Source organism: Pseudophryne corroboree, chromosome 3, assembly GCF_028390025.1.
Source record: "Pseudophryne corroboree isolate aPseCor3 chromosome 3, aPseCor3.hap2, whole genome shotgun sequence".
NCBI lineage: Eukaryota > Metazoa > Chordata > Amphibia > Anura > Myobatrachidae > Pseudophryne > Pseudophryne corroboree.
Genome location: NC_086446.1, coordinates 285,746,587 through 285,774,487, shown reverse-complemented (window position 1 = coordinate 285,774,487; position 27,901 = coordinate 285,746,587). Strand labels below are relative to the sequence as shown.

The 27,901-nt window shown below is 43.7% G+C and overlaps 1 protein-coding gene across 3 annotated transcripts in view; it reads right to left on the bottom strand.

Moving 5' to 3' along the window:
* Window positions 1–27,901, bottom strand: part of NKAIN4 (sodium/potassium transporting ATPase interacting 4) — a 75,456-nt gene that overhangs the window by 23,426 nt on the left and 24,129 nt on the right. For all 3 annotated transcript variants that reach the window (XM_063959255.1, XM_063959254.1, XM_063959253.1), the window contains exons 2-4: window positions 10,187–10,324; window positions 5,370–5,450; window positions 2,069–2,266 (exon numbers count right to left, since the gene is read on the bottom strand). In XM_063959255.1, coding sequence (XP_063815325.1) covers window positions 2,069–2,266; window positions 5,370–5,450; window positions 10,187–10,324 — 417 coding nt within the window. The remainder of the gene's footprint in view (window positions 1–2,068; window positions 2,267–5,369; window positions 5,451–10,186; window positions 10,325–27,901) is intronic.

Sequence of the window (27,901 nt, the reverse complement as noted above, 5' to 3'; positions counted from 1 at the left end):
GGTGTCGACTCCCTGGGGGGTGACATCACCATTACCGGCAATTGCTCTGCCTCCACACCAACATCGTCCTCATACATGTCGACACACACGTACCGACACACAGCAGACACACAGGGAATGCTCTTATCGAAGACAGGACCCCACTAGCCCTTTGGGGAGACAGAGGGAGAGTTTGCCAGCACACACCCAAGCGCTATAATATATATGGGAACAACCTTATATAAGTGTTGTATCCTTATAGCAGCTTAAATATATAAAATATCGCCATAAAAAGTGCCCCCCCTCTCTGTTTTACCCTGTTTCTGTAGTGCAGTGCAGGGGAGAGTCCTGGGAGCCTTCCTCACAGCGGAGCTGAGCAGGAAAATGGCGCTGTGTGCTGAGGAGAATAAGCCCCGCCCCCTATTCCGGCGGGCTTTTCTCCCGTAGTTTGTAATATCTGGCAGGGGTTAAATACATCCATATAGCCTCAAGGGCTATATGTGATGTATTTTTTTTTTAGCCATAAAAGGTATTTACATTGCTGCCCAGGGCGCCCCCAGCAGCGCCCTGCACCCTCCGTGACCGTTGGTGAGAAGTGTGTGACAAACAATGGCGCACAGCTGCAGTGCTGTGCGCTACCTTCAAGAAGACTGAAGAGCCTTCTGCCGCCGGTTTCTGGACCTTCAATCTTCAGCATCTGCAAGGGGGGTCGGCGGCGCGGCTCCGGGACGAACCCCAGGGTGAGACCTGTGTTCCGACTCCCTCTGGAGCTAATGGTGTCCAGTAGCCTAAGAAGCCAATCCATCCTGCACGCAGGTGAGTTGAACTTCTCTCCCCTAAGTCCCTCGATGCAGTGAGCCTGTTGCCAGCAGGACTCACTGAAAATAATAAACCTAAAAACTTTTTCTAAGCAGCTCCTTAAGAGAGCCACCTAGATTGCACCCTGCTCGGACGGGCACAAAAACCTAACTGAGGCTTGGAGGAGGGTCATAGGGGGAGGAGCCAGTACACACCACCTGATCCTAAAGCTTTAGTTTTGTGCCCTGTCTCCTGCGGAGCCGCTAATCCCCATGGTCCTGACGGAGTCCCCAGCATCCACTTAGGACGTCAGAGAAATTACCTTTTAGTACCTTGTACTAATGCTATATTTATTTTGATTTACAATTATTCACTGCTTTTATTTTACTATGCACGCCTAAGGTGGATTTTAATTTAAATAAACCTCAGTCAATGGGCTATCAAGCAATTACCAAATATATTTTAGTAGGTCACACGAAGCCGCTCCGATCAAAAAAATGTCGGCGGGCCTCCTGCCATTGCAGCCAGGCTGCGTCGACAGGAAGCATCCACAGATTCTGTGACCAAGCCAAGCTGTAATTGGGTGATTGCAATGGGTGGGCGGTGGGTAGCAAGCTGGGCGACCTTAACCTGTGATGGGCGGCCCCCAGCATGCAATTGAAAGGATTGCTGAATAAGGTCCATAGTCAGAAAAAAAACGTAAAAAATATTGTCAGTGTATCGAGATTGCCCACACACTGCATAATATCAGAAGATTAGGCCAAGATTTTCGGCTTTGGCTGACTGATCCAATAATCTTGAGTGCTTGTTTCTATTAAATATTTTTCTGGTTTATTGCTGAAACGATCATTCATACACACAATACTATAAAAGTGGCCAGGCACCAGATTATTGGCAAATTGGTATAATTATTGTACAGTGTGTACCTTTCTAAAGCCGCAAAACATGATCTGTTGAGAGAACTTGAGGGTTGAGGTTGACAACCATTACTGTAGGTTATAATAAGGGCTGTCATAATATCCCTTTAATCCGGGACATATATGAATTACACATGTTTTGTGGCTGGATAAATTCAATCCTGCAATTTAAATAGTTTTAAGCAGCCACAAACCCTGTGCAAATCATACGTGCCCCAGATTAAATGGATATTATGACAACTCTAGTTATAATGAACCATGGACACTGGAGAACTATAAACATGACAGAGATAATCAGATACAGAGATGTGCATCCTATTGCTGTGTAAGACTATGCAGGAGAAGCATTTATGTAAAATAACACTTAGACTTACCGCCAGTAGTATCTGTGTGGCACTATGTAACACCTCAATGTATTGGTATTCTATGGCACATCCAATCACTGAAACATAAGAGTGGCTCTCTAATCCAGCCATTCCGGCCACCGGGGCCTCTTTTCTCACACAGCCAGGTCCATGCTCGCTCCACCAAGACTGATGCTGAGACACATGGAACGTGAGAAGGTCGCTGTCCTGTAAAGGTGGAAAATGGTCAATGTTTCATGTGAGGAGTGATGAGTGACCCGGCCCGCCGCCTGCCAGCCACCTTACAAAACACTTGTTTTTCTTATTCAGGAAAAGATTTTAGGAGTTGGGTACAGGTGCTCGCTGTTTTAGAGTGTTACACTTGGCCAGCACTTTTATCAAGAGTCACCGGCAGGCTGCAGGCCTAACAGCTGTGCTTAAAATCTCAATGTAGTAGGGCCTGAGCTTTCTGCACTGTCTGTACTCTCAACAAATGCTAAGCTCCTCTAAGCACAGTCCAGCACATTCTCCTCCAACTGCTTCTGCTCAGTAGTGATAGCCATCGATGGCTCTACCATTGATGGGTGATGGTTTTAAACCACAGGTTCTCAAACTCGGTCCTCAGGACCCCACACAGTGCATGTTTTGCAGGTCTCCTCACAGAATCGCAAGAGAAATAATTAGCTCCACCTGTGGACCTTTTAAAATGAGTCTGTGAGTAATTAATACACCTGTGCACCTGCTGGGTTACCTGCAAAACATGCACTGTGTGGGGTCCTGAGGACAGAGTCTGAGAACCTGTGTTTTAAACCATCTGCAGAAACCCATCCATAGTTGAGAGACCACACCTGGCAAGTGGTTAATACATTGTAATCTGCTGGGTTTCTTAGTGCATTATAGTGAAACATAGAGCCATAACATGCTAGAAAATACAGCATACTTTATGTGAGAGATAAAAAGGTTACTGTAGCCCTTCCAAATCATTTCCACATAAACTGCAACAATGGACTGAGCAGAATACACAGATATCTGCATGGTATAACTATGTGAAGGCAGACATTTCAGGTGGTCGTCAGTAAATATATATTATCATGCACAGAAAATGTCCTAAATTCACTAAGGAACTAAAGGACATGAAATAGCTGTATACATAGAAGTAGTTCAATTCCCAAAGCAGCATAAATGCACTCGGGGCATGATTCAGCAGTGGAAGTAATATCATTGAGTAAACCCCCAGCGCTGTTTCAGTTCGTTTCACTGAATAAAGTGCAGACAGTACACTACACACAAGCTTTTAAGTTGGAGTGGACACTGGGTGGAATGTGAAAGCAAGACAATAAGAATTGTAACTTTATGTCCATCCGGCAGTTACTGTGTATAATCTTCACACATTCTTCAGAGGGTTCATCCCTGGTTACAGTGACAACTGAGCTGCACTCACAAAGAAGTGAACATAACTAACAGTGAAATGACTACTGTTAAGAATATACATTGTATTATTTATTCTAGACAAGTAGTTACTGTATTTAAACATATTATATTATATAAGGGTTCTATAGAGTACTGAAAACCCCTTTATAATCCGTGTTCCATAATAAAAGGGGTTTTCACCGCTTCCAGTCATTCAGGAACAGAGTTTTCTTGGAAAACTTAGAATTCTCTTGCCGCCACCATTCTCTTGACCAATTTTGCATGCCTACATAGAACAAATGGGTCAGGGTCAGACATGCCTCTCAGAAAGCTGCCGAAAGGTCAGTTTTTCAAATAATGAAGAGAAAATAATTAGCCATGCTGCCAAAGGAGGCATAGCTTCCTGCTTCTTCCCCATTCCTAGCCCCGCCCCTGTGTCCGTTGAGGTGATCCTAAATGCACAGTAACTAGATTAATTATACTGTATTATCCCATCTTCTATCACACATGGTTATGTGATTGAAGTAAAAAATAATAAAAAAATCATATTAATAAAGATTTTCTTAGCAACAGTTTAGAACATATTGCCATTTCCACCCAGAGTTACATGTTATTAGGTGAACTGTGACTACATGTGTACATGCAAGAAATGAGTATCTGTAGCATATGGTCATGTTAACCTTACACACTATAACATTAAGTTCAACTCCATGTGTTCAGTGATCCTTGGGGTAGACAGACGTCCCATCTACTTCCACATGCTGCAAATAAGCACATAAAACATTCCCACAAGACAGAAGCGTTCTGTGCATGGCCGCCGCCCAGCTACCACTCACAAACACCCATTTCACGAATAGTGTGGTCCAACAATGGACAAATCAATCCATATGCACTAGCTATCTCCGTCCCTGTGCGTTTACCTCATTCGGCGCATTCACAGAAACAATTTTTTTTTTCTAAAGTGCACGTAAAGTATGCTGATATCTGTGAGATCTGTGTGTATTGAGGGCCTAATTCAGACTTGATTGCAGCAGCAACATTTTTCTCTAATGGGCAAACCCATGTGCACTGCAGGTGGGGCAGATGTAACATGTTCAGAGAGAGTTAGATTTTGGTGGGTTATATTGTTTCTGTGCAGGGTAAATACTGGCTGCTTTATGTTTACACTGCAATTTAGATTTCAGTTTGAACACACCCCACCCAAATCTAACTCTCTCTGCACATGTTATATCTGCCCCACCTGCAGTGAACATGGTTTTGCCCATTAAAGAAAAATTCTGCTGCTGCGATCAGGTATGAATTAGGCCCTGCGAATCAGACATAGCCCTAAAATCTATAATAAACTGCACTCTTTTGAAAAGAAAGTTATTTAAGTATACTACTATCCACACAGGACAAACAACTGAAAGTATACTTGAGACCTATAATATACTAAATATTGTTTCAGATTACTAAATGGACTGTTTTTACTAAGAACCAGTGAAAGATTTCTTTCAGATTTTTGATCCAATGGGATATGTAGGGCTCTTCCACACCCTAAGACCCTTGGAAACTCTTTGTCCAGATGCAGCTTGTGGTGCTGAAGAAGAAGCTGGTGAAACAATGGCTTTCAAAGGACAGCAGATGGGAGCAGTTTGGCACAGGAATCTAGGAGCAGCCGGTGGTATAGGACACACAGGGAGTACGTGTGCAAGAAATGTTATAGGAACTCGGTTTACACTTACTTTTACTTGCATCACAGCACATCAATGTAATAATACGCTAACTGGAATCACCTTAGTTATATGGCTTCCAATTCATGTAATACAAAACAGCAATGGAATGTGGCATGATTTGGCCAAGTAACCACAATACTGTTGGGTAGAAAAACATCTGCTGCTGTAAGGTACTTAATAAATGAGGGCATGAGAATAAAGCTTACCTTAGACAAATCACCCACTTCCAGGTAGAAGCATATAAGGAAAACATTCCAGGTCACCCACACTGCAGCCCATAGAGCATACTGGCAGAAGGAGAAAGAAGCAGTTATGTCACAAAGATCTAGGTATCATTACGCAACTGAGGGGCAGATGTATTAACCTGGAGAAGGCATAAGGAAGTGATAAACCAGTGATAAGTGCAAGGTATAAACACACCAGCCAATCAGCTCCCATATGTAAATTAACAGTTAGGAGCTGATTGGCTGGTGCATTATCACCTTGCCCTTAACACTGCTGTATCACTGGTTTATCACTTCCTTATGCCTTCTCAAGGTTAGTACATCTACCCCTGAATTTCTAAATGTGTCCTTAATGCATATTGATAAATAAATTACCATAATAGTTATCTTTCTTCAGAGTCATTATTTATATACCAGTCATTCACACCCTACTAAATGAACTGTGCTTGATAAAGTTAAAAGCAATTCCTGAGGCTAAAACACCATGTAACCAGCATTTACACTCTGTACTCATGCGCACAGTGCAAATGCTGAGTTCTAACACACAAATGCGGATATGAACCATGAGTTCTGGTATGCACATGGCGTTTATATGGCCTGCTATTTCCCAAGGCTTAACACGCAGCGTGACTGATTAATCTTTGGAAATTACTGCTTGATCTACTTCTCAAGCTCCATGCCTCTGAACAGATGTATTTATTTTTATACAAAGTCCCTGGTCACTGACAATGAATAAAAACCTGAGCTGCCCCAGCAGAGCTAACAGATTCTGCAGGAGTTTCATTTTGGAATATATATTGTCTTTCAAACTGTCATTTCCATGGTGGTCAGGAGACCTCAAGATGGTTGAGCACAACAGGTTGGCTGTATTAACACCACACAGTAATGCTCACCAAAGTGGGATTTTCATGACCAAAGTGGAAAATAGTTGAAACACAGGGAGGCAATCAGTTTGCCGGCTGCCAGGATCCCGGCGGTCATGATACCGACGCCGGCATATGTATTCCCCCTGGAATTTGCAGAGAAACAGATGTTTCCCAGAACTGGCAGGAAAAGTATGGATGAGCGTGGATGTTCTAGGGATAGCACTTTAAATGTCTACCATCGGGGGTGAAAAAGCATTAACCTTAATGTTGAACATTAGATATCGGTCACAAGACACATATATTTTGCTAGCCTTCGACAGATTACAGATGAAACTGAGAAGTTGGCACCAATCAGAACATAGCAGGGACCAGGAAGTCAGGAAGTTGAACATGATCAAACATCAGTACAAAACCAGAGTGTGTGTGTGTGTGTGTGGGAGGGGGTTGTGAATCTATTCAAAGCTTTGATGTTACAGTCCCACTTGTAGAGTGGTCTTTCCAAAGTACAGAGTGGGCTTACGTTTGCAACTGGTTTTCTGCAAACAATAACATTTCATATTGTAGGCAAAGGTTATTGAAATGGGATAAGTAAGTAAAGTGTGTGTGTGCGTGTGTGTGTGTGTGTGTGGGGGGGTTTGGGGATGTTCCTTGCAATCTGGGGGATAAACAACCACTTCTACTCTGCAAAAGGGCTCGGATGTATTTGCACCAGCTCTGAGTGGCCTCACACGATATGGTTACTGGGCTGAAGCTTGTGCCTTCCTTGTAGCAGAACCGCGTTTGTAAGACCACTGTACACAATATAAAACAAAGAAAATGGATATATGTAATAAGGGTCATAAAAGTTCCAATATCCCCTCACTCTCATGAATCATTTAACTATTAATTAAGATAGATTTGGCATTACACTAGGTGAAATTCTGTAAAGTTTAATTAAAAGAGATTGGTGTTTCCTGCTACTCCTAGTTGCACTTTTGACTTGCGGAGGCGACTCCTGAAAGTGGAGACTAGGCGTGCACAATATTCTATTCTCCGGGGTAAGAGACTGAGTTCCCTAAGCTACATTTTTCCAAAAGTAAGATAAAACATGTGCCTGAGCAACTTAGAATCGTCTTTCATTAGTTAAAGATGTAAAAAATTATTCTAAATGGAAAGATACTATGGATAAATAGTGATTTTATGCAGTAAAATACAAGTTTCCCTGTTGAAATATCAGATGACTGTTACTGTACACTGGCCCGCATAGCAGAATAGTCTACCTTTCTGATTGTGATGAGGAGTCAGGCCTTATGGAGATTGGGCTAGATTATTTTATTTATTGTTTTGCCAGGTAGAAATTACTCTTTATGCACTACATCACTGCCTATGCGCGGCAGTGACCTAACGCACCGTGGATAGTAAATTACAATTCAGTATTGCTCAGGTGCAGAGTCAGCTGCTTTCAGAAGTACCTGTCCCTGCGATCCCTAACTCTGTCACTGAAGCAGAAGTGTTACTTACCAGCGCCCGTCCGGCTAACTGCACATATGTGACCTAACTTTATGCATGCGGACAGTTGCTGGGAACATAGGGGGACATTTACTAAGCAGTGATAAGAGCGGAGAAGTGAGCCAGTGGAGAAGTTGCCCCATCAACCAGCAGCTCTGTATAATTCTATAGTATGCAAATTATAGATGTTACGCCAGTGCTGATTGGTTGCCATGGGCAACTTCTCCACTGGCTAACTTCTCTGCTCTTGTCACTGCTTAGTAAATGTCCCCCTTAGAACCTAATTCATGTTTGTATGCAATGTTGATGTTTTCGCAGTGGAGCGATTATAGACAGACTGCACGTGCCAAGGTACCTTTGCGTTTGAGTTGATATTTTATACGCAGAGTGATTGACACGAAGGAACAGTTTAGGGGAATTAACGTGAGAGTGGCAGCAAAAACAAATGTGTGTCATGGATGTTTTTTGAGGTGTGTATCTTCAGCTGCGATCATGTACATGGTTGCTACAGCCATGGCCAGTTTGCGTAGCTGTATGTCAACCCTAGAAGTCGGTGTTCCTCATTATTGCACTGGTGCTGCGTATGATTACAGATATGCGGAGGACTATGCGATGGCTCCAGAGGGCATCTATCTTCTTTCCTGGTAGCGTTATCTTCACTTGCGATAATTAGAAGTTCTGTAACCGAGAAGAACGCAGCTGTGTATGTATGTATGTATGTATGTATGTATGTATGTATGTATGTATGCGTACAAACATGAATTACACCTGCAATCCTGAGGAGGCAAAACATCCCTCTTTAAAACCCTGAATTTCTTTCCCATAGGCGTTTGTTCCTGCAGGCAAAACTGAAAATTTGCAGAATACTAATATCATTGGACCTCTAATAATGACTGGGCTAGTTACTTAAAACAAGTGGAAAATAGCATTTTTGCATGTGTAATGGGATAATTCGTGATGATGAATAAGCCCCTAAATCATGAATAACTTGGATACGTTTTATTCAGAGCTCAAAAATAGTTTGTTTTGAGTTATCTGTTGTTCCACCTGTAAGAAATAAGAACCTCCTTGTGGCAACAGAAAGCTGAGCTGGTCACTTAAAAACAGTATCATCTGCATGCATATCTGTACAATCTACTTTTTCTGAGAAACCTAAAAAGTATGGATGGAGGAGGATGGAGACGGAGCCAAACAACGGGCTCTTCCTTATAAGCAGTGGTCAATCACTTCAGCGCATTTGTTCTGAAACTGAAAACTAAAGTTTGCTCAACAGTACAGCAGATTCAGGGCCTAATTCAGATCTGATCGTAGCAGCAAATTTGTTAGCAGTTGGTCAAAACCATGTGCACTGCAGGGGGGGCAGATGTACCATGTGCAAAGAAAGTTAGATTTGGGTGGGTTATATTATTTCTGTGCAGGGTAAATACTGGCTGCTTTATTTTTACACTGCAATTTAGATTTCAGTTTGAACACACCCCACCCAAATCTAACTCTCTCTGCACATGTTATATCTGCCCCCCCCCCCCCCCCCCCCCCTGCAGTGCACATGGTTTTGCCTATTTGCTAACAAATTTGCTGCTGCTGCTGCAATCAGATCTGAATTAGGCCCTCAATACTTTTGAAAATCTAGGAATAATGCACCAGTCAACTGTCCATGCTCCAATCTACGCAGAGTGTTATTGCGGATATAATAGGGTTGTTACCATGCAAGTATTTTGTCAAGATTAAAACAAGCTAAGGTAATTTGTTGTATTTGGAAAAGCTGTTGGTTATTAAGTTGTATCAAAATAAGCAAATATGCAACCACTGTAATTAGGGGACAGATGTATTAAGCCTGGAGAAGTGATAAAGCAGTGCAAGGTGATAACGCACCAGCCAATCAGCTCCAATATGTAAATTTACAAATAGGAGCTGATTGGCTGGTGCATTATCACTTCCACTTATCACTGCTTTATCACTTCTCCAGGCTTAATACATCTGCCTCCGGATTCTGTTGGAGGAGGCATCGCATGCGAGTGTTCAAACAGGGCATTAATTCTGGTTCTGATTATGTACAGTTAATAAAGAAGTAGTGCACTCCGCAAAGTAATTAAGCAACAAAGCCGCAAAAATTACATTTTGTTCAGAACTGAGAAAATGTGAACTATTATAATGAAAGGTGTTGAGAATACACTAAGTGTTCTCATATTCCCAAAGGGTTGCTGAATATTTTCACCTTGCAAAAGGCTCTAATCTGAACACAATTTGCAGGTGGCAAACAGCTACATTCAATGGGTTTCTCAATTGTTAACCTCCGTACTCTGAAGGTACAGAGCACAATAGACATATAACAGTATCAGAGCAAAGAGGCAAATCCATTATTCATCTGGGTGTGACCAAGGAGATGCAGTCCATGCTCAAAATAAGGAAAGCTAATTAGCAGCACTAGTGGTGATGAATACTCACAGCAATAACATAGCGAGGTCTGTATTGTAGGGTCCCAAACAGGCCTAATATGATTGCAATAATGTGAAGAAAGTTGGCTAAAATTGGAGCCCATTGATATCCCAGAAAGTCAAAGACTTGGCGCTCTAATGCTGCTATCTGCAGAGGCAAACAGAAAAAACACATTAGAAGATAAGCGAAGAAACAGTGCAAGATGAAAAAAATGTCAAAGTAAACTGCAGGAAGGGTGTAGGAAGCAATGAACACACTGTGACACCCTCAAAGCGCTATCCATGTGAAATTATATGCCTTTAGAGCCTGGAGGGAAATATTATAAAGTTTACCCTTGCTCAGCACTCAGAGCCAGTGGCCAGTGTGACACCAATTACACCCTGCACTGCAATGCTCATGGGAGCTAGCCATGGCTTGTGTACCCCTTCCATCAGGCCCTTTCACTGCACATGATGGATGTCTGTGTCCACTTTCCTTGTGACAGATCCATCATCCTGTCTTGGTGCTAGTGCGCCTAATAGAAGCAGGATTCATCACTCCATTATCACACATAGTCTGCAAAATCCCTTCAGGGTCATCACAATGAGAAGAAAGGCTGGCACTGCCAGAGATTGCTACACACCTGATATGCGTGCAAATTATATCAGTGGGTAATATAGGTGAAGGAGAATGCCCTGTACCTAACAAGATTTTCTTTATATGCAGACCATACAGTACCTGCAGCTCCACTGTGTTTGTTTTAATTGGTTTAGCGCCTGCTGGGGTTGCTATGACAACATTCCTTGGGGTCCTGCGATTTGTGATTCATTTCCCAGCATCCCTTGCATGTAACCAAAGGTCATATGTGATGGATGCCTTTAAGTCAATGTGGCATTTAACCCTTTGCCGAGTGATGGGATAACAGAAGTTTGGCATGAATATAAAGTAGGAAAACGTCAATTTTATTTATTTATTCCTGGCAACATCAACTGAGTTAATAAAATTACCACAGCATTTTACCAATCTATTCAGCTGCAATTAGTAAGCATGTGTTCAGAATGTAATGCTACTATTCATTAATCAGGGACAATAAGCTATTGTCTAGTGTTGAGGATATATATTTTTGATTTTCTTTAAATTTGTCTTAATTTTCCTGGTAAAAAAAACAGGACATTTTGAAAGCCGAGGTTTGTGACTTGCTTATGCTTTGTAATATATTTTGAAAATAATAAAACTTCTAATAAAAAAAAAAAAAAAGAATCCGGGTTCTGTAATCTTACCCAAGCATCTCTGCACATCACAGCATAACAGATCAAGTTTCTGACCCTGCTATGGAGGTTACATTTACAATACTGAGAAAAGCGCTGTAAAAAGGAATCCTGGAATTCAGAGGAACTCACATGGTCCTACACTGACTGACAGGTCAAAAGGAAGGGGCCACTGCATGATCAATACCGTCTCAGAGCAATAATACTTCACACCTATCCTACACATTCCTCCAGGGGACGGAAGATGCTTACAAAGCAGTACATATACCACATTGGCTTGCTAAATGATTTCATGTCATTGCATAATAAAGGTCAGTGTAAATAAATGTAAGGAATGTCATGCTCCAACCTTAATGCACTAAAGCAAATATGAATGTGCTCTTAGGGGATAAAAAGACAAGTAACCTTTTGCAATATTCTCTAGGCTGAACAGGTTTGTAAAGCATCAGTCTTTGGCCCTCATTCCGAGTTGATCGGTCGCAAGGCGATTTTAGCAGAGTTACACACGCTAAGCCGCCGCCTACTGGGAGTGAATCTTAGCTTCTTAAAATTGCGAACGATGTATTCGCAATATTGCGATTACAAACTTCTTAGCAGTTTCAGAGTAGCTCCACACTTACTCGGCATCTGCGATCAGTTCAGTGCTTGTCGTTCCTGGTTTGACGTCACAAACACACCCAGCGTTCGCCCAGACACTCCCCCGTTTCTCCAGCCACTCCTGCGTTTTTTCCGGAAACGGTAGCGTTTTCATCCACACGCCCCTAAAACGCCGTGTTTCCGCCCAGTAACACCCATTTCCTGTCAATCACACTACGATTGCCGGAGCGATGAAAAAGCCGTGAGTAAAAATACTATCTTCATTGTAAAATTACTTGGCGCAGTCGCAGTGCGAATATTGCGCATGCGTACTAAGCGGATTTTCACTGCGATGCGATGAAAAATACCGAACGAACGACTCGGAATGAGGGCCTTTGTTTCAACAATCAGTCTGTTGTATTAAAACACACAATTACGCAGGTATTTGGACCTATGCAGACTTGCAAGATATAGGGGTTGATGTATCAAGCAGTGTAAAGTGTAGAAAAGTGGACCATTGGAGAAGTTGCTCAGAACAACTAATCAGCTTTGAGGTAGCACTTATCAAGTACATTCTATAAAATGATCGTTAGGAGCTGACTGGTTTCTATAGGTAACTTCACCACAGGTTCACTTCTCCACTTTTTTCACTGCTTGACACATCAACCCCTGAGCTACTTTTAACTGCCTGTGACTGGAGAGATGAGATGGGCAAGAGCAGGGCCTTCTTTCCTCATGTGCCTTTCCTTTTCTTACTTACACTATCTTATACTCCTTACTCCCTTTGATGGCACCTAACCCCTGGGTTTACTATACCTGTCCTATATTGTCTTTAACTGTAAGTGCTGTTTTCTTGTTTGCTCATTTGATTATGTACTGTGTAATGGGTGCTGCGGATCCCTTGTGGCGCCATATATATAAAGGATAATAATAATACTAATAAGGGTTAGAAGTAGTGTTCTGACATAGACTGAGTTTAGCAAAGGCAAATGTGCTTCATGCCATACTTTTTCACTCCTGGGAGGTCCAGGTAGCAGGGTTGGAAGGGTGGTGCCATGATCATTGTGGACCTGCTCTTGTGATGTAATAAAGGTTGAGTATCCCATATCCCCCATATCCAAATATTCCGAAATACGGAATATTCCGAAATACAGACTTTTTTGAGTGAGAGTGAGATAGTGAAACCTTTGTTTTTTGATGACTCAATGTACACAAACTTTGTTTATTACACAAAGTTATTACAAATATTGTATTAAATGACCTTCAGGCTGTGTGTATAAGGTGTATGTGAAACATAAATGAATTGTGTGAATGTACACGCACTTTGTTTAATGCACAAAGTTATTAAAAACATTGGCTAAAATTACCTTCAGGCTGTGTGTATAAGGTGTATATGAAACATAAGTGCCTTCTGTGCTTAGACTTAGGTCCCATCACCATGATATCTCATTATGGTATGCAATTATTCCAAAATACGGAAAAATCCGATATCCAAAATACCTGTGGTCCCAAGCATTTTGGATAAGGGATACTCAACCTGTACTACCAATTTGCAGATTTCCTTTGAAGGGCCAGGGCAATGATGATGCTGGTCACAGCTAATCGCGTCACCACCCCCCTGTCTACTTCATTGAAGAAGTGGTGGGAATGTGGCAGGAATAACTACTCTCTGGGAAGCTTGTGAAAATTTTCTCAAATTAATGTGTTCCGTAAATTCTGTGGGTGTAGGAAAGTATGGCTCATGCAGACCTGCATACAGGCCCAGTGACAGGGGTGTGTTTGGGTGGGTGGAGGAACGGCGGGTTTGGGGGCTGTACAAGGAGTACACTTGTACCGGGCTTTGAGATTTCTGTTGCTGGCCTTGCCTGTAGAAACACAAATATATATCTCTTAGAGCCACTACAGGGTAGGTGCAAATACAGTGTACATGCTAATAACCTGCCAAAAACCAAGCACATGATATCCATGCGGACATTTGTGAAGATGTTTATGGTGCTGCAAATAGGTGCAGTTTTACAACCATTTTGCCAACTCAGACCTATTATGTACCACTGAAAACAGCAAAGGCACCAGGAGCTATTAAAAATAATATTTTAAACCTACCGGTAAATATTTTTCTCATAGTCCGTAGAGGATGCTGGGGACTCCGTAAGGACCATGGGGTATAGACGGGCTCCGCAGGAGACATGGGCACTATAAAGAACTTTTTTATGTGCACTGGCTCCTCCCTCTATGCCCCTCCTCCAGACCTCAGTTAGAGAAACTGTGCCCAGAGGAGACGGACAGTACAAGGAAAGGATTTTGTTAACCTAAGGGCAAGATTCATACTAGCCCACACCATATAACCTGGAATATACGAACCAGTTAACAGCATGAAACAAAACAGCATCAACCCGAGACTGATCCAAACTGTAACATAACCCTTATGTAAGCAAAAACTATATACAAGTCTTGCAGAAATTTGTCCGCACTGGGACGGGCGCCCAGCATCCTCTATGGACTAGGAGAAAAAGATTTACCGGTAGGTTTAAAATCTTATTTTCTCTTACGTCCTAGACGATGCTGGGGACTCCGTAAGGACCATGGGGATTATACCAAAGCTCCAGACCGGGTGGGAGAGTGTGGATGACTCTGCAGCACCGATTGAGCAAACCAGGAGGTCCTCATCAGCCAGGGTATCAAACTTGTAGAACTTTGCAAAAGTGTTTGACCCCGACCAAGTCGCCGCTCGGCAAAGCTGTAACGCCGAGACGCCTCAGGCAGCCGCCCAAGAAGAGCCCACCTTCCTAGTGGAATGGGCCTTTACCCAATTTGGTAACAGCAATCCAGACGTAGAATGAGCCTGCTGAATCGTGTTACAGATCCAGCGAGCAATAGTCTGCTTAGAAGCAGGAGCGCCAACCTTCTTGGCTGCATACAGGACAAACAGAGCCTCTGTTTTCCTAACCCGAGCCGTCCTGGCTACATAAATTTTCAAGGCCCTGACAACATCAAGGGATTTGGAATCCTCCAAGTCCCCTGTAGCCACAGGCACCACAATAGGTTGGTTCATATGAAACAATGAAACCACCTTAGGCAAAAATTGAGGATGAGTCCGCAATTCTGCTCTATCCACATGGAAAATCAGATAGGGGCTTTTGTGAGACAAAGCCGCCAATTCAGACATCCGTCTTGCAGATGCCAAGGCCAACAACATGACCACCTTCCAAATGAGAAATTTTAATTCCACGTTGTCTGACTGAATCAGAACCGGTAGGTCGCGAAGAGGAGTCTCCGCTTGACGCAGGCCGTTGTATATGGCCCTCAATTTCAGTACGTTGATGTGTAGACAAGCCTCCTGGCTTGACCATGGTCCCTGGAAGTCTCTTCCTTGTGTGACTGCTCCCCATCCTCGGAGGCTCGCGTCCGTGGTCACCAGAACCCAGTCCTGAATGCCGAACCTGCGACCCTCTAGAAGGTGAGCACTCTGCAGCCACCACAGGAGAGACACCCTGGCCCTGGGGGACAGGCTGATTTTTTGATGAATGTGCAGATGGGACCCGGACCACTTGTCCAGAAGGTCCCACTGAAAAGTCCTCTCATGAAACCTGCCGAAGGGAATGGCCTCGTAGGACGCCACCATTTTCCCCAGTACTCGAGTGCATTGATGGACCGACACACTTTTCGGTTTCAACAGGTCTCTGACCATGTTCTGGAGTTCCTGGGCTTTTTCCATTGGGAGAAAAACCCTCCTTTGTTCCGCGTCCAGAATCATGCCCAAGAAAGTCAACCGGGTCGTTGGAACCAACTGCGACTTTGGACAATCCAGCCGTGTTGCTGCAGCACTCTTAGGGAGAGCGACACGCTTTGTAGCAACTGTTCTCTCGATCTCGCTTTTATCAGGAGATCGTCCAAGTACGGGATAATTGTGACTCCCTGCCTGCGCAGGAGCACCATCATTTCCGCCATTACCTTGGTGAAAATCCTCGGGGCCGTGGAAAGCCCAAACGGCAACGTCTGAAACTGGTTTTGACAGTCCTGTACAGCGAACCTAAGGTACGCCTGATGAAGAGGATATATGGGGACATGAAGGTATGCATCCTTTATGTCTAGTGAGACCATAAAATCCCCCCCTTCCAGGCTGGAGATAACCGCCCTGAGTGATTCCATCTTGAATTTGAACTTTTTCAAGTACAGGTTTAGGGATTTTAAATTTAGAATGGGTCTGACCGAGCCATCCGGGTTCGGGACCACAAATAGGGTTGAATAGTACCCCTTCCCCTGTTGAACTAGGGGAACCTCGACAACCACTTGTTGTTGACACAGTTTTTGAATTGCCGCTAAAACTATCTCCCTTTCTGGGGAAGAAGCTGGTAAAGCTGATTTGAAAAACCGGCGAGGAGGCACGTCTTCGAATTCCAGCTTGTAACCCTGGGATACAATTTCCATTGCCCAGGGATCCACCTATGATTGAGCCCAGATGTGGCTGAAGAGTCGAAGACGTGCCCCCACCGGAGCGGACTCCCTCCGCGGAGCCCCAGCGTCATGCGGTGGATTTAGTAGAAGCCGGGGAGGACTTCTGCTCCTGGGAACTAGCCGTAGCCGGAAGTTTTTTCCCTCTACCCTTACCTCTGGCGAGGAAGGAAGAGCCCCGACCTCTTCTGGACTTATGCGACCGAAAGGACTGCATCTGATATTGTGGCGTTTTCTTTTGCTGTGAGGAAACATAAGGCAAAAAGTAGATTTACCTGCCGTAGCTGTGGAAACCAGGTCCGTGAGACCCTCCCCAAATAAGTTGTCATCTTTGTAAGGCAAAACCTCCATATGCCTCTTTGAGTCGGCATCACCCGTCCATTGGCGGGTCCACAGGGCTCGCCTAGCAGAAATCGCCATGGCGTTGGCTCTCGAACCCAGCAGGCCAACGTCTCTAATAGCATCTCTCATATATAGGACTGCGTAGTTAATGTGACCCAAGGTCAATAACATGGTATCCCTATCCAGGGTATCAATGTCAGCTGACAAGGTATCCGTCCAAGCCGCCACAGCGCTACAAACCCAAGCCGACGCTATTGCCGGTCTGAGCAAGGCACCTGTATGTGTATAAATTGACTTCAAGGTAGTTTCCTGCCTGCGATCAGCAGGATCCCTGAGGGCTGCCGTGTCTGGAGACGGCAGCGCCACCTTTTTGGACAAGCGCGTTAAAGCCTTGTCCACCCTGGGCGAGGATTCCCATCGTACTCTGTCCTTTGCCGGGAAAGGATACGCCATAAGAATTCTCTTGGGAATCTGCAGTTTCTTGACTGGAGTTTCCCAAGCTTTTTCAAATAACTCATTCAGCTCATGAGATGGGGGAAAAGTTATCTCAGGTTTCTTTTCCTAAAACATGTGTACCCTCGTGTCAGGGACAGAGGGGTCATCTGTGATATGTAAAACATCTTTTATTGCAATAATCCGTGTCGGTATCAGTGTATGCTACTTGGGACAGTGGGCGTTTCTGAGACCCAGAAGGGACCTGTGACACAGTCAAAGCCATGGATTAACTCCCTGCTTTATTCCTGGACTCTGCTTTGTCCAATCTCTTATGTAATAAAGCCACATTTGCATTTAAAACATTCAGCATATCCATCCAATCATGTGTCGGCGTTGCCGACGGAGCCGCCACAATCATCTGCTCCACCTCCTCCTTAGATGAGCATTCCGCTTCAGACATGCCGACACACGCGTACCGACACCCCCACACACTCAGGGATATATCTATATGGAGACAGTTCCCCAATAAGGCCCTTTGGAGAGACAGAGAGAGAGTATGCCAGCACACACCCAGCGCCAACTGACACTGGAAACCAAATTCCCAGACAAAAAGCGTTTATATAAATATATAAATATACACTCACTGCGCCAATAAAAAGTGCCCCTCCCCCTCTTTTTTGCCCTCTGTGACCGTGTTCAGCAGGGGAGAGTCCGGGGAGCCAGCTTCTCTGCATGTGCTGTGGAGAAAATGGCACTGGTTAGTGCTGGAGGATCAAGCCCCGCCCCTTCAGCGGCGGGCTTCGGTCCTGCTCAAATAATCAAAAAACTGGCGGGGGTTAATAATATACTGCCTCCGCAGTATATTTACATCTGCCAGTGTCCCTTGAGGCTATTAATTGCTGCCCAGGGCGCCCCCCCTGCGCCCTGCACCCTTACAGTGCCCGCTGTTGTGTGTGTGGGAGCAATGGCGCGCAGTGTTACCGCTGCGCATTGCCTCACTGAAGAACTGAAGTCTTCTGCCGCCTTTGAAGTCTTCTTTCTTCTTCTACTCACCCGGCTTCTATCTTCCGGCTCTGTGAGGAGGACGGCGGCGCGGCTCCGGGACGAACGGCGAGGGTGAGACCTGCGTTCCGACCCTCTGGAGCTAATGGTGTCCAGTGGCCTAAGAAGCAGAGCCTATCATTAAGTAGGTCTGCTTCTCTCCCCTCAGTCCCACGATGCAGGGAGCCTGTTGCCAGCAGTGCTCCCTGAAAATAAAAAACCTAACAAAATTCTTTTTACAGAGAAACTCAGGAGAGGTCCCCTGTAATGCACCCAGTCTCCTCAGGGCACAGGATCTAACTGAGGTCTGGAGGAGGGGCATAGAGGGAGGAGCCAGTGCACACCCATTCTAAAGTTCTTTATAGTGCCCATGTCTCCTGCGGAGCCAGTCTATACCCCTTGGTCCTTACGGAGTCCCCAGCATCCTCTAGGACGTAAGAGAAATACAGAATAAGGACATGGAGACATCACAGAATCAGTTCTGCAGGAAACAACCATTTTGTTTATTAGTCACAAATTAAAGTAGACTTAACATTGGGAACAGCTGAAATGTATTTATTATAATAATTACAAAAAAAACTTCACCTTGTTAAGTCATCTGCCGTGTGGACTACCTACCATTTGCACAAAACTGCCACCTAACACCATAGTGTCTGCCGATACCGTCAGCATCGCATTGTATTACATCATGTCTGCTGCCAGGAGCTGATTCCCGACATCGCGGACATGATGTAATACACTGTGATGCTGCTGGTAAGGTGCATAGTGGCGGAGGTGTTGGCAGAGGAAGGGTTGGGAAAGTGTGTTGGGTGTGTGATCAGTTTTATTAGCGGTGGCCATCTTGGTATTTCAGGTTTTTTTTCAAAGATTTTAATTATTTCCTGTTCGAATGATTCTTGTTTTACACTAATAGAACTATAAGCAGTGGTGCTGAGAGGATAGGGGAGAGAGGCACTGAAGGAAATAAACATACTTTTTTAACGCAATAGCATTTTCCATTTTCCTTCTGGATGGCACTTGGGCCAGGCCCCGTAGCTGTCTCAATGGCCCTGACTATAAGTGTAAGTCCAGACTTGCTGTCTGCAGACCAAAGTTGGTTAACACATGACCAAAAGGGGTCCAGACTGGCCAGCAAATCAGTAAGTTCAGCCTTATCCCTTCCAGACAGTAATGCTGTTGCGATGTGTACAATTGAGCATAAAGCTGAGTGTATATTTAGATCCATGCACCGAGGGCCTTATTCAGGTTCACTCGTAGAAGTGCGGAAATCGCTATTCGGCAATTTCTGAATTTCTGCAACTGCAGTTTAAGTCTTGGTTTTGCCCAACTGCTAACAAATTTGCAACTACGATCAGGTCTGAATCACCCCCTGAATGCGGAAGACTTATGTTGAACTCTGTCAACCCCAATAGTTTTATTCAAGAAGTGTCTACTGAGACGTCAAAATAGTCAATACAGTTAGATATAAATGCATTTTGTGTTGTTTTCCCTACTGCCCATGCACAGTAGAAAGTAATATACTCAGTTTCCCTGTTGTATCTGTCTGTACTTAGGGCTCCATGTACTAAAAAAGCTACTTGTCATGGAGAAAAAGCAACTCCGACTACGCAGATTATCATTGCAAAGCAGGAGGCAGCTATCATGATTTTTATATAAAAATAACCTGATCTAGGAGAGTGAATGAAAAGTCACATAGCGTACAATACTGGTGTTGTGCTAATTTATGTGAATTTTTAACTTTATAATTGAAAAACACTACACAGAAGATGTCCAGATTACCTCTTTTTCAGCTAGGGCAGATCCCGGGACCTTCTAGCAGTAATATCAGCACTGGAGAAGACAACCGGCATTAACAGTGGGATGTAATGGAGTTCGAGATCTACGGAGGCGCGGGATGACGGCTGATCTCAGACATTTTTTTTAAAGGGGCAATCACTTACAAGGGGGTTGGGTATGGATGACCGGCGGTCGGGATACGCCGGGATCCCAAAGTTTAGGTTGTCGGCGGAGGTGGCGAGCGCAATGAAGCCCCTTGCTGGCCCGCTGTGCTAGCCACGCAGCGGCCTCGGTGCTCGCCACAGGTTCTATTCCCACTTTATGGGTGTCATGAACACCCACGAGTGGGAATAGTCCCTGGCAGTCGGCATGTCAACTGTCGGGATTTCACCCGTGCGGGATTACGGTGTCGGTGTAGTCACCGACACAAAACCGCTTCCCCTTACAAGGCATAATTTTGCCTTGTAAGTGTTTGCCCCTTTAAAAAAAAACATCCAAAATCATCCCGCACCTCCGGAGATCTCTGACTCCATTACATCCCACCAAAAGTGTCTTCTGAACATAGTAACACCTGGGTCACTTGGTGCCACCACAGGTGTCTATTGCAGCACTTCTATTCTAAACTGCTTTTAGTGTTTGATAGAAGAAGACAGAAACATCTCTTTGGTACATTTTGAGAAGGCATATGTACAGGGATTTTCTCTGTCTTTTTCATTCTGACCCCTAATATCCCCTCAGTACATAGAGCTCTTAGAAAGGTGGAATGGGTGAGTGAAGGAACAGGCTACCATAGCCCAAGGTGGAAGTGTATGGTAATGTACTGAACTTCTAAAATTAGTCAGGAACTCCACTGGAACAAACAGATTCGACCCTCAAATATTCCAAAGGCGTAAGGCTGACATAGTGGCATTTGTAGGGCCTTCACCAGTCAGAATTAGGAAGTCTAATGATGGGACTCTTGCCCTCTTCTAAAATTATCTTGCCAATAGCAATCTTCAAAGGTGGATAGCATTAATGTGCTGTCTCCTTTTCCACATGTACCACACTCAAAAAGCCATCTTATTTTGCCTTTTCATCATATACAAAAATTTGACTGCCTTGTTAATCTTAAAGGTAACAGTGTTCATAGTCATCCTAACTGTACCTTGGCTGCAATGCCCAGGGATGAACAGGCGGAATAGCATGTGATACAAAGGATCAACATCAAAGACGTCATCATAGCTTGTTAATGGAGATCGTCTAGCAATGTGTGAGATACTTGTGTCACCCCTCCTCTTATTCAACCTCCCTCCCCCTGCATGCCGAGTCATAGATCTGTATATATCCTGTTATAGAAGGCTTTGCATCTGCAAATGAGAACAATTGTACCCAGGTGGAAAATTAAAACTTATTAATGCTGTATTGGTGATCTGGCCTTTCTTTTTCCACATTCCAGTAAAAAACAATTTTCTAGCAGTTGTAAGATTAATAGGCTCATATTTAGTAATTGTTGTGTTTTAGACTTGATAATTATAATTTCTTATCGCTGCTATTCGCAGTAATAAGAAATAATACAGTAGATCGTCCAGATAGACTATTAATCACTTGCAGGGACAGCGACTCCAAAAAGGAGAGACTGTCCCTGCGAGGTGTAAGAAGTAAAATGATTGCAAAAGCGATCATTTCATTTCTCCTCCAGGAGTCGTGGCTGCTCTGTGCATTCGTAGTCTGCCAGGTTCAAACCATGGGATGTTTTGCATTACGGAGCTTGGTAAATCTGACAGTTTAGCAGCCCCCGTAGAAACCTATGGGGGCTGTGGCTGTTGTTGGAAATGGAGGAAATGTGGCAGATATGGAACTATCTACTGCAGTTCCTCCTTCATACGAGCATTTGCAGATACCCCCAGAAAAACACCCAAGCCACAAATATTGTATGATAAATATGCTCCTAAGAAAGCAGACAGAACTGCAACTCCAGGCCGATGATACAGTACAAGCAGGCCCTGTAGTTATCAAACATACATAATCATATTGTTAATACTTAAAGCATGTTTATGGGACTATTCATGACAATCAAGGCTATGTCTATAAAGAGGCAACTTCAGGCATCTGTCTAAGGCAGTGGTTTTTAAACTCAGGGGCAGATGTATTAACCTGGAGAAGGCATAAGGAAGTGATAAACCAGTGATATGTGCAGGGTGATAAAGGCAGCAGCCAATCAGCTCCAATGGCTGCTGCCTTTATCACCTTGCACATATCACTGGTTTATCACTTCCTTATGCCTTCTCCAGGTTAATACATCTGCCCCTCAGTCCCAAACAGCTCACGTTTTCTAGGTCACCTGGCAGGTGCACAGGTGTTTCGTTACTCACTGACACATTTTAAAAGTTCCACAGGTGGAGCTAATTAATTTACTTGCGATTCTGTGGGGAGACCTGGAAAACATAAACTGTTTGGGGTTCTGAGGACCGAGTTTGAGAACCTATGGTCTAAGGCAGGCAACCCCGTTCCTCAAGGCACACTAAAGCTGCGCACACACAGAGGCGACAGGGATTCATTCAGACACTGGAACAAATCCCCTCATGCCACAACACACTGGGGCGATGTTAATGAAGGACGGAACGACCATGTTTCGGCCTTCTTTAATATAATACAGGACATCAAACCAAGCGTCTGTCGCATGCGAACGAGGGAGCGTGCAGTCCATGTTTTAGTGATATCCATGCTTGATCACGGGTGACTTAATTAGTACTTCAGTTATTTTGATTTAACCATCTGTGCTGAAGCCTGGATATCACTAAAACCAGCACTGTTATACCCCTTTTACACCTACGAGCACGGGTCGCAGCCGGGAGCCTGACACGGGAGCTGCCCCCTGCTGCGACCCGTGCTCGGTCCCTTTCCCATTAGCAGTCACAACCCGGCATATGCCGGGTTGGTGACGCTTCTAGCTACACGGCAGGGGCGGCGCAGGGAGATCACATGATCTCCCAGCGCCGCCCATCCATACAGTGTAAACGGGAGCCGTGTCTCATCGACACGGCTCCCGTTTACACTACACCCTACCCGGATCATTCCCGTGTCCTACCCAGGTAAATAGCCGGGTAGGATTCACGGGTCACTTGATCCGGGTTTACCCTTTTCCACTTGCCAAAAACACGGGTAAATGCGCGCCCCCGTGCATTTACCCGTGTTTTTTGAGCTAGTGGAAAAGGGGTATGAGTGTGCCTTGGGGACCGAGGTTGGGAATGTCTGGTCTAAGGCGTCAGGCTTTGAGGTGAAGTAAAATGTAGGGAATTAAATTTACAACATGAACATTTTCTTGACATTGACGAGTCTATTCATGAAGCAGTGAAAAAAAGTGGAGAAATGAGCCAGTGGAGAAGTTGCCCATGGCAAGCAATAAGCTGCTCTGTATCATTTTATAGTATGCAAATTATAAATGTTACTTCAATGCTGATTGATTGCCATAGATAACTTCACCACTGGCTCACTTCTCCACACTTTTCACTGCTTCATGAACAGACACCAAAGTCTGTTAGTGGTTACTCTCCTGTTGTATGCAGCGCCAGAAGGTGACTTCACAGTGTACAGAAATTACATGATTAAATGGTGTTTTTCTGGCCTACTATGTGATGTGATTTAGCATAAATGCTCCTATTTTTCCCTTTGCTCAAACTTACTTCAAAAACCGGCCACAACACCAATGCCGATAGCCAGTCCATTCACTATGAACCAGTGATATCACTCTTCTGTCATGTTATTTCACTGTTGCCAAGGAAATTCATATGCTAAACTCTAAATTTAGTACAATACTAAAACTGATGGCATTATTAATGCATAGATGCAGTTTATTTCCTCATTTATCATTTTTACATAGTATTTTTTTATTTTTAAATACATTCCGAGGAAGTCAGAGGAACTTATGTGTGCTTCACAGTGATATATCACTGGGGTGGATACTTGGCAAGGAGTAAGGAAACACAGTAAGTGAGCAGATAAACACCACCACAGTATGAGGCTGATTCTGATTCGGATGTTAATGTTCATGCAAATTGCCAATGTTTTGGGTTTTTTTTAAACTGCACATACACCCAAGTTGCTAAAAAGTCACAGTGTGGGCCTAATTCAGCATGGATCGCTAAGTAGAGAATTAGCAAATGGAGCGATTATCGAATGACTGCACATGTACAATTATTTCCCTTCCAAACTTGCTGGTTGAGTTTCGAATGTTTGGTGCTCTTTCTAATTTCAAGGTCAACTATAATAAGTCGGTAGCCATAAATATTATAGCGCCAGGGGTGTAGAGAGGGTGGATCCGGTGGAGCGCAAGCTCCAGGCGCCGGAAGAGTTAGAGGGCGCGCCACCAACACTGACAGCCAGCACATGCCGGAGCTTTGAAGCCCTCTTTAAATGTCTCACTGTCTGCTTGTAGCTGTGCAGCAGGGTTACGTCTGTCCTGCTATACCACTCCCTGTGCACGCTGCTGCAGCACCTCTTTCTACCCCAGCTGCTGCAGCACCTCTCTCTGCCCTGGCTGTTGCAGCATCCCTCTCTGCTCGGCTGCTACAGCATCTCTCTCTGCATTAGGAACTGCAGAGTAACACGTATACGAGGCTCTACTGTGGAATAACCTGTATAAATTATTATACTGTGGCATAACATGTATAAGCAGCTCTACTGTGTTGTGTAACGTGTATAAGGGGCTCTACTGTGTGGCGTAACGTGTATAAGGGGCTCTACTGTGTGGCGTAACATGTATAAGGGGCTCTACTGTGTGGCGTAAAGTGTATAAGGGGCTCTACTGTGTGGCGTAAAGTGTATAAGGGGCTCTACTGTGTGGTGTAAAGTGTATAAGGGGCTCTACTGTGTGGTGTAATGTGAATATTGGACAATACTATGCGGTGTAATCTGAATTGGTACTATTCTGTGGCCACGTCCTTTACCATAAGCCACACTCCTATATTTTTGTTGTGCGCCGTTGGTGCACACTGTCCCTATTTTAAACAAAGTGGGGGTCTCCAAAGAAAACTTTCCCACTGAGATCGCCCCAAGTTCCACAAGGTCTAGAACCAGCCCTGTTAGCCGATTTAAGGTTTTTAAATATTTTTTTCTTTTCAAATGTAACATGCATCCAATACAGTACAGGAGAGGGGGCGCCGAAACACACCCTTGCTCCAGGCACCATGGCACCTAGCTACACCTCTGTATAGCGCCCTCCCACATGTTTCCTGGCATGCCTCTAAACTGAAATATTTGGGGTTATTCTAACTAGAGATCTCACTCCCCTATTTGAGGCTAATTTTATCCCTCTCTTGGCCAAAATCCGTGCAGAATTGCAATCTTGGAAAGTTAAGACCTTCTTAGTGGTTTGGAAGGTTGGGTATCCTGAAAATGAACTCTCTCCCCAAGATTCTTTACCTCCTGCAAGCTTTGTCCATTAAGATACTGCCCCACTAGTTTCTGGAGGTGCAGGCGCTTATTAGGGACTTTGAGGTGGGGATAGGGCTCACTTGAAGCAGGAATTGATGCACAGACATACACATAGAGGGGACCTTCGACTTCCTAATATCCAAGCATATTACTGCACATGCCTCCTCACTAGGATTCTGGAATGATCTAGAGTTCATAATACAAAGCAATGGGTATAGATAAACAGGCTTTGAATGTCCCTGATTCCATAACTCCGTGACATCCCAACCTCCCTACTTGTTCACATTGTACTCTATCTCCTCAATGGCCTCCTCTTAGATGTCATTCTTATCAAATTACAATTGTCCCCCTGGAAAGGATCTTACAGCTTTCCGACACTGGGTTGATGTGGTCTTTGTCGGCTTGGACAAATGGTGAGTGGGGATGCAATAACGCCCTGTGCAGACGTGCGGAACAAATGGAACTTACCTCTGGGGGAAAAATTGGCCCTTATCCTATTATTAACATAACGAGATTGCAATAACGTCCTGACTATCATACTGGTACATATATATACGGATTACCTACGGATTAGTGTATATTTGTATGTAAATAGAATTTTTGTAATTTGGAAAGAGAGTTTGCGTATTCCATGCTTGTACTGTAGAGAAGAAGGGAATAGCTTACTTTTTAAAAGTACTTCAGTTAAATATCAAGACAACACTGGTTTATATTTATAGTTCATAGCTGAAAATTTGTACTTTTTGGGTTTAGGATACGTCCCAACATTCCGGAATAAAAAATCAGAACACATTAAGGCACCCCTCTGATCTTAGCAAACAACACTCATCTGTTCCTAAGCTCCTTTCATGTGAGTATCATTGGCAGGTATGAGTTAAGTGTCAAGAATCTAACTTTATTTTATATCCCTAGTCTCTACAGTACAAGCAATAGCCTCCTCCACTCATCATATCCAAATCAAATATTTTAACAAGTACTATCAATGTATAAGAACTTTGCACATGTTTTTCTTGACTTTTACAAAGACCTTTTTGTATTTTAACTTTCCCTTAAAATATACAAGAAATTGGCTCAGTGATGAGAAAACAATGAGAGTGCATACCAGGTTAGATTATGAGTAATAAACATTTCTCATGTATTTTCGTTTGTATGCGTGGACCCAGTTAACACTTTCAGACTCAGCAGTGGTACCGAAGTAGCAGTGTTAGAGATCACTGGGGATCCGATGTCTCCACACTGGACAATGTTGAATTGCTTCGGTGTTTTAGTATTGGCCGCTGCTACTTGCAGTTAGCAGCGCTTAATGAACTGTAGTTTCTGCATAATTTTATGAAAAAACTCCTGGATAAATAGGCCACACAGAAGTGATTCTTAAAAATAAAGAAAGGGTAAAGCAGAATCTGGGCACTATGGCCAAATGTATATGACTTTAGATTTGTTACAATCCTGAAGCAAATCCCAGAAATCATCACACCAGTGTGTGATGTAGAATGGAGGTAGAACAGACAGGGAATGTCCCAGATGATATCTAAACAGATAAACTGTGGCAGGCAATGCCTATAGACTAATCACACTCCCATGATCCTTAGCCATAGACCCATAAGCCCATGATGCTGTTGTGCACTTCCAGAGCCTTTGTTTCAGCAGCAACTCAAAATGGTCCCAATTTGTCAAAATTAAATGAGACAAGTCACAGTCCATATAATAAGACCATCTGGTAGTGTAGCCGTTGCTAGGTCAAAATGGGATATTCTGGAAACTGTTATTCCTGCTGTCTCTTATGGATCTCCTGCTGTTACAGAAATAGCTGATTCTTAGTTAAACAATTCTGTGTAGTTTAAGTCTCATAAACATTATTCTCATTGTTATTAAACACACACACACACACACACACTCTATTTTAATTAAGTGAAGAGATCTAATATTGGTTATGGCACAACGTAATGATTATTAAGATGTTAAAAACTGCTTCCTTTTATATATACAGTATTATACTAAGATGTATTCATTCCATTATAGGACACCAACTTAACAATGCTGTATTTGGTATAATTCCAGCTTCGGCCTTTGTTTTAAGTGCAATACTTTTTTACAGCATGTGACACATTCAAATACAAAGCTCACTGCAAAAAATAAATTAAAAAAATCACCGGATTATTGAGCTATTTGAAATACTCTAAGGCCTCTTACCCATTGGTATCAAGGATCATGCACTTATTAACAATTTAATGCTAGTACATCAAACCTAAAGGGGGTAGTGAAACCCATTTTCTCCAATTCCACTGTTACCATAATCAACGTTGCATTTGCAATGTAGTTTGTGGGACATTGCCTACTCTATTTTTTATATTTCAACGCAAATTAAAACACAATGGGGGAGATTCAAATGTTTGAAAAGTCAGTTGGGAGTCTGTTTTATCCTATCTAAAGGTGGGTACACACT